Source organism: Gastrolobium bilobum, unplaced genomic scaffold (genome assembly GCF_033153095.1).
Source record: "Gastrolobium bilobum isolate Gb01-03AN ecotype WA unplaced genomic scaffold, APGP_CSIRO_Gbil_v1 utg8085, whole genome shotgun sequence".
In the NCBI taxonomy this organism is placed as follows: domain Eukaryota; kingdom Viridiplantae; phylum Streptophyta; class Magnoliopsida; order Fabales; family Fabaceae; genus Gastrolobium; species Gastrolobium bilobum.
The window spans coordinates 840581-851300 of NW_026899665.1; the positions used below are offsets into that span (position 1 = coordinate 840581).

A 10720-nucleotide genomic window follows, 5' to 3' on the forward strand; every position below is an offset into this window, starting at 1 on the left:
ATACGTATAGCAACGGGCAACATTTAACCTCTTTACTGGTTATAGACTCAAACCGATCTTCACACTTTAAAACATTTATTATTGTGAAAAGCTCAAGACATTAACAAATTTTTATTTTTTATTTTTATTCACATATTTATATTAAATTATAAAAATATCAATTTTTATTTTTTAAAGCTTTAAAAATAAAAACAAGATAATTTTTTTTTCCAAAAATTCTTATAAAAAATAAAAAATATATATGTACCTAACAAAGTGAAAAAATGACGTAGTGGGGTTGGTCAGCGGTGGAGAAGGTTGAACATGACCAGTTCCCGTGTTGGCAGTAATCAGAGAGAGAGAGAGAGTAGCGTTTGCTTCCTGCTCACTGCTTAACCTACCAGACGCGCCGCCTCATGTCTCTTCCATTGTCATAATAAACATAACAACATTATTATCATAATCCCATTTCTTTTTCTATTCTCATAAAAACTATGATTTTCCTCTGTTCCATTCCACCCCATCATTATTCTTATTCTTATTATATATATATTCTTGCCAACCAATCGGGATTTGAGTTTGGACTTTTTCTTTCCAAATTTTCAATCTTTGTCTCAATCCCACAACACCCTTCCTCCCTCCCTCTTCCCTTCCGTTCTTCCCTGTCTCAAAGTTCCACCTATTCTTTCCCCTTCAGTTACCACCTCACTGTTATTACTTTATTCAGCACAACAAAACAAAAAGGGTGTTCTATGTTAGTTCTTGATTTGGATGAACTGAGCTGCCACTAGATAATTTTTCTTTTCTTTTTTCTCTTTAAGATTGAAAATATTTTGATATGGGGGGTCTTTGTTCGAAGTCTGTGAAAGGTGACAAGGTGTTTGCCAAGACTGATGGACATTCTGATATTCATAAATCTGATGGTAAGAACTATGAGGCCACCGTGCCTAGTGAGTTGACAAGTGCAGGGGAGAGAATGGACAAGAAAAAGCATGAGCCAGATGAAGGGACTAGTCCTGATGATTTCTATGATGGCATCCCACGCTTTAACGATTCTTTTCACAACAAGTCTAGGTCAGTAAGATCAAGGCAAACTGCTGTGGCAAAGGTTTGTTTTTTGTTTTGTAACATTCTGTTTCTGTGCTTAATCTATGAACTAATCAATCAGTAATCTCAGACAAACTCGGTATACCTATGAAACATGTTATAATTGGTGATGGATTGGGTTAGATAGATCGAGGGTGAAAGTATAGTTGTCCTAAAATACATGTTTTGATTTTTTTTTTTATTATTGAATTTATTCCTAGCTGTAAGTGATTGATTGAGATGATGTTGTTGGCAATGGAAATTTGGTTAATCTATGACTGTGTAAAGTATTTGATTCTATTTGAAAAGATGGCTTTTAGGGAAAGGAATTTATGCAAGGATCGGTTTTTGATGTTTTGGAATGGAGACACTATATATTGTTCTGTGATGAATAATTTCAAACATTCTAGTACTTGATGTGCTCGGTGAAGAAAGGAAAAAATTTCAACTGGGTTGCAGAAAGGAGATGGAAATTAAGTTCTTACAAGATGGAGTGAATAAAGAGATTAAGTGGTTAGAGAAGGGGCAGACATGGTATCTTTATCAAGGTCATGTTTACATACTTACATGGGAATTCTTGTTGCACAACCTACTAAATTGAAGTTTGGGGGGGGGGGGGGGGGTTTATCTATTTGACTACCTGTGACTCATGGAGGCCTTTGGTGTGATAGATATATTTTTTCTTTTTCATGTTTTCATGTGTGCATGGTTATCGCCCACGTGATTCAAAAATTTAAAATGTTTCTTCATCGTAAATGTATAAATCATGATATATCATAAGTCCAAAACTGTTTCGAATGATTTCTCGACAATATATAAAGGAATTATTAAATTTCTTTTGGAGAAAATTTTCAGAAATTAGTGGCATCAGTAGCTGCTAGAGCATAATCCTCAGCAATTCTTTATCATGGGTAGGGAGTTGATATAGGCAAGTGAAATCCATTATAATCACATTTCTGAGCTAGTTATAAGTTGGGTGATTAGAAAGGCTTCTTGCTAGTGGAAACTAAAAAAAATGACTAAAGGTGCATGCTGATATGATATGAGAAGATAATAGTTATACCTCTTGTAATAACTTGTTATGCATATATAATTTTGGAAAATGGTTTGTAAATGGGGATGTACTATTTAATTATTAGTAATTACGAACTTGAGAATCGTGTTGTCTGGATCTTGGATATCTTATTTCCGTATCCTATTTTGTATATACTTGAATCGTAAGGTTAGGTTGCTTGTCCTTGTTAGTGTAGAGATTGTTTGAGCAGACTATGAGGCCAATAATCGGGCCTGGGGATTTCACTCATGAGCATAGAATGGGAGTAGCAGAAATAAGAATGTTAAAGTGGTTGTATAGTCATACTAGGGTGGATAAAATAAAAAATGAAGATATTCGACGAAAAATTGAAGTAGTATTGGTGGAAGAAAAGATAAGAGAATATAGATTGAGATGGTTTGGGCATATTCTTAGAATACCCATGGATGCTCTGGTAAAAGAAGAAGTTTGCTACCAAGAGCATGACATAAAGAAAGGAAGAGGTTGGCCAAAACTTACTTGAAGGAAAGTATTAAAACAAGACTTAATAAAGTGGGAAATATATTAGAGTTTAGTTTGTCTTAGAATGGAGTGGTGGAAAGCTATTGGCGTTGTGAAGGGTTAAATGTTTTCTATGTTTTTAATTATTTATTTTATTATATAAATATATATTATTTTTGTTATTTCTTTTCTTTCAATGTGTTCTTGCTTTTATTTGGGTTCATTGACCCTAATTAGTTTGGGATAATTATGATGTTGATGTTATTGAATATAAATAGAGTATCTGAGTTTTTTTTGAGATTCTTCTTCGTTTTAACTATTCTTGCTCTTAGGATAAAGGTGATGTCGATGTTATTGAATATAAATATCGAGTATTTGAGTGTTTGTTGAGATTCCTTCGTGTTTTAACTGTTCTTTCCCTTTTTCAGTTTAGTAATAGAGTCAAACTTCATCATTCCATTTGCTCACAGTCACTCATCTCAAAAAGCATGTTGCGAACGAATATATCAAGTTTAGAAACACATTATGTAGGTTGGTCTTGGTAGTGTTTTTGCTTTTTAAGATAATATTATTAGCAAACCATTGATCTTGTAATTTCTAAAAAGCTTGGGAATCCAAAAGTGATTCTGTTGTTGCTTCTTCCACCATCTGTTGCCATTTTTGTTGCTGCCATCATTTGTTGCACTTTTCTGTCACTTAATAATTTTCGTTGTTGGTTATTCCACTACCACCTGTTACATTTTTTTTGTTTCATCCTTATTTTGAATTGCCCCTACCCTTGCTAGTTGGGGTTTAATGGGGAGTGGTTTATGCTCATTATGTTTATTATTTCAAATTGAGAATGAGTTTTCTCCAACATGAGGAGAGAAATGCAGTACGAGGATGTAATGTTTAAGATTGGTGGATGTATTTATAATTTCGGAATTAGCGAGCTCTAGGTTTTATATACTATAAACTTGGAATTTCTGTACTTAGTTGTATGGTCTTGGGATATATTATTTCTGGATAGATTAATTGTCCCAGTTTATATTCACTGGAGTCCTAGCTTATATTTTCTGGTCCTAGCATTATTATTGTTGATTACTTTGCCTGAATAAGGCATATTGTCCATCTTAGGGATTTCATCTTTATTATTGAATTTTAAATATTGAGAACTTGACGATCTTTTGAGATTCTTTCTTGGTTCCAGTTCTTGTTCATGATCTTGCCCTCACCCGACCCTTGCTAGTTGGGGTTTAATGGGAAATGGTTTATTTTTCCAAATTTAGAGGAAAAAATAATTGAAGATCATGAAATGCATGACTATATAAAAAAATCTTACAAGGAGTACCCAGGGGAATACGAAGAAAAACTACGAGTTTGAGTAACTAATGCCCTAAAGATAATGAATCCATGGACAAGTCCACTGAATTGGTTTACGTTAATTTCCTTCTTCTGTTTGGACATCATATTCTTCATCTTTCCCTTCATCATTATACTGGTCAAATCTGCTTTGATGTTTTGCTGCATTTACATTTTCTTCCCCTGATATTCGAATTTACCACTGCCAAACGTGCATACTGTTTATTATTATGTCCCTTTAGTTTAAGTAGAACACGCTAAGCTCTCATGAAAGAGAAGGGGGACAAGTAGACTATCATAGTAGAAAAATGAAGATATCAACTAAGATCTTTCTAATTTCTATTTCAGGTGTCAGAGGTGAGTTTACGCCTGGGCAGAGCTGGTACTGTCGGATTTGATAAGGCAGTATCTGTTTTGGACACTCTTGGGAGCAGCATGACAAATTTAAATGCTAGCAGTGGGTTTGTGTATGGAGTTGCAACGAAGGGGAATGAAATTGGTATCTTAGCATTTGAGGTTGCAAACACTATTGTCAAGGGTTTTAGTCTTATGGAATCTCTTTCAACAAAAAGTATTAAACACCTAAAAGAAGAGGTGCTTCCGTTAGAGGCTGTGCAAGATTTAGTATCAAAAGATATGGATGAACTTCTAAGGATTGTTGCTGCAGACAAGAGGTAACTATTGGATTAAGTCAAACTCCTACAAAATGCCATGACGCTATGAAATGCCAACTATACGTGTTTTTTGGTTTATGTTTCCAGAGAGGAGTTGAAAGTCTTTTCTGATGAGGTGATTCGTTTTGGAAATCGTTCAAAGGATCCTCAGTGGCACAACTTGGACCGTTACTTTGAGAAGTAATATGAATTGTATTCACTCAATTGGCTAAGTTTTTAGTCTTTCTTAAAAAAAATAAATAAAAAAATTAGCCTTTCACGTTTCATTCTGACCAGTCTTTTTTATTGTAAATTTTAGAATTAGCAGAGAACACAGTTCTCAAAGACAATCAAAGGATGAGGCAGAATTAATGATGCAGCAATTGATGACTTTGGTTCAGTTTACCGCTGTGAGTGTACTCGTTTACTAAAGTAATATTCACTGTTGCTCCTGAACTGGTAGTTACTTTTGAAGCTGAAACAATGCAGTGAATTTTCTTTTAAAGAGTTTTTGGTAAAAATAGAACAACACTCAAGTGGTTAATTCAATCAATAAATGGATACTCATTAACCACTCTTTGAATATTTTTAAATAGTTGAGTAATTAATTGTTCCAAGAGTGAAAATATTTTTTTAACCAAAAATAATTTTTTTAAACATTTTCACAAAGATGTACTATTGAGGAAATTGATTGAAAGATGTTTCAGTGCTTTCCTTAAACTGTGTTACATATCAATTGTATTTCTCTCTCCCATTTTCTCTATATCCTACTTGTTATCTCTTATATGCATCATGCTTTATATTCAAAATTAATTGGGATTGCTGCATTCAAGTTCAACTACTTTTAGCTCTGTAGTAATCTGGGAGTATTGTAATTTCTATCATGACCCTGAGGTAAAGCTTGTAATCTAATAAACCTGACATTGAATATGTATCAGTACTACTTCATAATGACATGAATATTATGGAATGAAACAAATGTGATATTTGTCTGTACTTTCTTCCTGTGATGATTTAATATGTACAAATTGATTCTTAATGAAGGAATACACTACCTCATAAATAATTTCCTAAAGTATTATATATTCTTATTTATAAGTTGATAGATTTATAAGATAATTTGAGGTGGGAGGAATTGTATTTATTGCTCATTGTGTAGTATCTGCTCATATGTTCTTACTCATTTTGTGGCATAGGAAAGGAACTCAGTTTCAACATGCTACTGTCTGTCAGCACCATAAGTTTTTGTGAAAAATTTATCTTCAATGTTTTCTATTGTCTTTTCTTGGGTGCGGCCAAGGGCTTTATAAAGTATCTGTATACAGTGATTTTGTTGCTCTGCATTTGCATTTTATTGAACTTTGTATTTTATTATTATTATTATTATTATTATTTTTTGTGGGATTTACATCTAAAAGAAATTGGAAAATCAATTTTTTATGGCCTCAGGAATTATATCATGAGTTACATGCTTTGGATAGATTTGAACAAGATTATCAGCATAAGCGTGAGGAGGAGGATAATTCAGGCGCAGCTCAAAGCGGTAATTGAAGAGTACTATCTATGACATAATATGCAACTCCTGAATGTAACAAGCAATTATTGACATAAAATCCAAAAAACTCTAAAGAGTTTTAATTCATAAGAGAAGATTAACGTTGGTATTGTAAATTTTTGATAGAATAATCATTTAGAGGGTGAAGAGTATGTGTGGAACTTGAACAAGACTCATTGAACACACAAATGATTCTGAAAAGCTGGAGAAAGATCTAGGGTAGCATTATCTACTATTTCGTTGTGGTTATACTGAAAAGGTGTAATTGATTGCATGGTTCAAGATCTACGTAAATTATGTTGATTGCTTTGTGATACAACCTCCACCAAGAACTGTATGAAATTACAGGAAATCAACAAGGAATGGAAAATGGTCGAGCATTTCTGAAATAGTCCTCAACAGTACAAAGATTTGATAAAAAACAGTGACTGAAAAACCCACAATTGATACGGATAGTACTCAGAAATACAAGTGAAACAACAATGACTGAATAATACTATAAAACAGAGAAAGAACGAAAATATAGAACAATCTGAGAGGCTCTACACTCTCCTGAAGTCCCATGACCCACATAAAATTCCAGATGTCCCTCACCCGCTCACACTTCCCCTATTTATCCCCCATTCCTCTCCACCAAACTCTTCTAACTGAATTCTGTTGAATTCTTTCTGGAATATTCCCTCTCCAACTGACTCTTTGTTGAGTCAGCATAAGCTATCATGCTCTTGTGAATACCTCTTAAGAGGAGGGCCCGAATTACTTTGCATGTTCAATTGCTCAGACTTCTTGTTATGGTCATGTATTACAACAATGTTTCTAGCTGATGCTTTTCAAGATAATTTATGGATTTATCATCACTCCCCTACTATGTTTACTGTCAAACTAAACGCCACTTGTAATGAGTATAATTGATTCACCATAGACTCTGAAATGGATATAAAAACTGTGAGATGTAGCCGGAACTGAGTATTCTTGTTGAGCATAATTGGTTTGAATTCACCAAAATTGGTTTTCATTGATATTTTGTTTGAATTTCGTGGAGTCGGAACTGAGTATTCTTGTTGAGCATTGATGAGTTTGTTATTGTTTGAGATGTCATATAAAATCATTCAAGTTTCTTCACCTAGCAGCTTAGCTTTTAGTAGAGTTGATTTGTGGTATGATATTAGAGTCTCTTTGATCAAGTGGTTTAGAGTTCAAATTTTGCCACCCCCATTCTTCTCATAGAAAGTTGAATTTCAGCAAAAGATTGGTGGACCTATGCATTATTCGCACTTTAAGTCCAAAGGACTCTTGTGTGAGAAGGCATGTTAGAGATATAGAATAAAATTATTCTTGTCTTCATCTAATGACTTAAGTTTTTGAGAAAGTTGGTTCTTTTATATAATACATTTTTAAAGAAAAAGTCATTTTGACCTAGAAGTTTGAATGCAGTATATTGAGCAATATTTCTTTAGGTAATTTCTTATATACGTAATCTTGAATGTTTCTCTTCATCATATAGGTGATAGTCTTTCAATCTTGAGGGCAGAACTTAAAAGTCAAAAGAAGCAAGTTAAACATTTGAAGAAAAAGTCACTCTGGTCCAGAAGTTTGGAAGAGGCAAGTTCATATTACTTCTGTACATGAATGTGACTATCACATCTCTTAGTCTCCTCCACACAATATGTTTTATCCCTTCATTGTATTCTATCCATGTATAATGCCAGAACTAGTACAGAGACTTTAAGATGTTTTTTATTGGTAAAGGTGGGGTATTTTGTGGATGAAATACGTGGATAATTGAGAAAAGTAGAGTTTAATTCATAATCTAATGGATTACAGGTTATGGAGAAGCTTGTTGACATAGTCCATTTTTTACATTTGGAGATAAATAAAGCCTTTGGCAGTGCAGGTATGTACCCGATAAAGACATTAAGATCGTACTTGCTTCACTTTGTGTTATACTCTTCTTTGTCACCTAGTGGGATCATTATCAGTTATCAATATTGCAACTTAGTTGACATCATTGATAGCCACTGCAAATTTCAGCCTTGATAACCTTTGTTAGAGATATATAAAACCATTAATAATAATATAGCCTCACCTAACAGCTTAAGCTTTTAGGTTGTATTGATTCTTTACATGGTATCAGAGCCTCATGTCACGGGTTCAATCCTCGTCGTCCCACATTTTCTTTGTGGAATTTCTTAGCATAGATAGGTTGGGCCTAATGCATCATCCACCCTTTAAGCCTAATGGGCTTTCATGTGAGGGGGCGTGTTAGAGATATATAAAATCATTAATATAGCCTCACTAAACAGCTTAAGCTTTTGGGTTGAATTGATTTTTTACAACCTTATTTTGTAGTTCTTGGAAAAAATTTAAATTTGAAGGGAAGAAAAAGAAGAGAGGGAAAGTGGGGCAGGGGCGGGGGAGGGGAGGAGGCTGGGAGGGAAAGTTATCTGGTTTTATTCTTTTCATATTACTCTTCAAATCAAGTTGTAATAAAAGCTGTATTTTGCTTTGTAACTAAAATGGTGTTTGTCCATGGGTATCCCACAGATGGCCGTAAACCTTTGATTCAAACCAACAGTAATCGCCAAAGATTGGGTCCTGCAGGCCTTGCTTTGCATTATGCAAATATAGTGCTCCAAATTGATACTCTAGTAAGTGTTTCTTCTTTATTATATTTATTTCATAACTTGGTTTAGTGCAAAACAGTATGCTTTATCAGTATCTTTTAAGTTTCAATAAAAATCAACTAAAGGAATAGGGAAGTAGACCACTGTTTATTTCATTCAAGAGCTTTGATGAGGTTGTACATTTATTCTTGACCACTTGATAAATGGTATATGATTTGTTTGTGGCCGAATCACACTGTAGTTCCTGTTTACTACTTCATTGTTGTTTAAATAATGTCCGCTAACTACCATGTGTGATTAAGCTTATGCACTGAAGAGCATTGTACTTTGCCCGTGTTGATGCTGTCAGGTTGCCAGATCCAGTTCTATGCCTGCAAATACTAGGGATTCATTATATCAGAGCTTGCCTCCTAATGTAAAATCAACTTTGCGTTCCAAATTACCAAACTTTCATGTTGTAAAAGAGGTATGATCTTTTCTGCTGGTACTTTCTCCTATTACTGCTGTTAAAAATTAGAGAGAGAGAGAGAGATAAAATGCTGGTCTGTAAAATTTATATTGTTTCTCTTCTGCCTTCAACTTTCAACCAATGTAGAAAATATCCTATATTAATTTAGTTTTTTAATTATGTTGTGCTTTTTCCTTGTGGTTGCTGTCTGTTTCCTGCAGCTCAATGTAGCAGAAATTAAACAAGAGATGGAGAAAACATTACATTGGCTAGTTCCAATTGCCACAAACACAGCCAAGTAAGATGTGTATATAACATATCATATATATTTCAAATATTTCCTTTACTGCCTATTTGAGAAACTTTTTATTAGCATCAGTTTATTTACTTTCTATATACACTAACTGTTTATTCTTTTTCTTTTGGTTGGTTGCTCTAAAATTGAATCAGAGCGCATCATGGTTTTGGTTGGGTAGGGGAGTGGGCAAACACTGGGTAAGTAACAATCTGCTGCTGCTTTTTTGAAATCTAAACTTGCATGCTTTTCCATTTTTTTCTTTTTTTATTCCCACTTTCAGTTGTTAAATACTTGTTTGGTTCTTGCAGCTCCGAGCTAAATAAGAAGACCGTGAAGACTGATGTAATGCGGATTGAAACATTTCACCATGCAGATAAGGACAAAGTTGAAAATTATATACTAGAACTTCTCTTATGGCTTCATCGCTTAGCCATCAAAAGTCAAGCTGGCAGCAATGGTGGCGAAATGAGGTCTACCATCAAGCCACCTGTTGGCATTTCCCTGCAAAAGACAGTTCAACAATCTACAAATTCCCTACTTCCATTGCTAACAACTGATGAGCAGAACATGTTGCAGGATGTAAGTAATAAAATTCGCGTCAGAAGGATAAGTAAAAGCTTGGACTTTGACAGTGTGAAGACTGGCTTGACAGATAACAGCAGATTGACCAAGAGTAGCAGTTATTCATCAACAAGTAGAAGCAAGGAATTATCTTTTAATAGAATTTTGTCTAAGCTTCCTGTGATTGATTTTGGTATTGACAAAAAGAGAGCATTGGATGTTATTGACAGACTAGATGTGGCCAGATAATTTGCTTCTATTCTCGAGTACCTTTGAAGAAATGAAAGGATAGTAGCAAGATGTGGACGGAAAGAAGAATGGGACTGACTCTTTTTGTGTAAATATACCACAATATTCATGCTGCAAGTGTTGAATGCCAAATTTTGGCACCTTGGATTCACTTAGCTTCATTAGGGTGCATTGTTTTGGTGAAGTGCTATTCTGCACCATTATGTAGATATTGTCTTTATTATGGTACCAAGGGTATTGAAACGGGGTGGATTCTGTTTTTTGTTCTTGAGAGTGTATAGACAATGAGGATATGGTACCTATGATAGTTTTGCGTTGCATGTATAATTGTTGGTTTGGTTACCTTGCCTATGGCCATTGGCAATGCTGAATCTAGTAATTGTTTTTCTCAA

The 10720-nt window shown here is 34.3% G+C and overlaps 1 protein-coding gene across 2 annotated transcripts; it reads left to right on the plus strand.

Annotated features, from left to right (window-relative positions):
* The first annotated feature begins 304 nt into the window (after positions 1–304).
* LOC133292458 (protein PSK SIMULATOR 1-like) lies at positions 305–10720 on the plus strand. 2 transcript variants are annotated; one of them, XM_061490867.1, is made up of 12 exons: positions 305–1087; positions 4289–4614; positions 4702–4794; positions 4913–5003; positions 6043–6136; positions 7653–7750; positions 7973–8042; positions 8693–8796; positions 9122–9238; positions 9442–9518; positions 9671–9715; positions 9827–10720. In XM_061490867.1, exons 1-12 carry the CDS (start codon positions 818–820, stop codon positions 10326–10328), a joined length of 1887 nt encoding a protein of 628 aa, XP_061346851.1. In that variant the 5' UTR covers positions 305–817; the 3' UTR covers positions 10329–10720. The 2 variants fall into 2 exon arrangements, with proteins under 2 accessions (XP_061346851.1, XP_061346852.1); XM_061490868.1 differs by having other exon boundaries at positions 948–1053; positions 9827–10719.

Bases quoted from the DNA above. Each gene is read 5' to 3' on its own strand.
- LOC133292458 (XM_061490867.1), top strand. From the start codon at position 818: ATGGGGGGTCTTTGTTCGAAGTCTGTGAAAGGTGACAAGGTGTTTGCC. The intron at 4,795-4,912 runs GTAATATGAATT...TGTAAATTTTAG, and splicing joins TTGGACCGTTACTTTGAGAA to AATTAGCAGAGAACACAGTT. The intron at 5,004-6,042 runs GTGAGTGTACTC...TTATGGCCTCAG, and splicing joins CTTTGGTTCAGTTTACCGCT to GAATTATATCATGAGTTACA.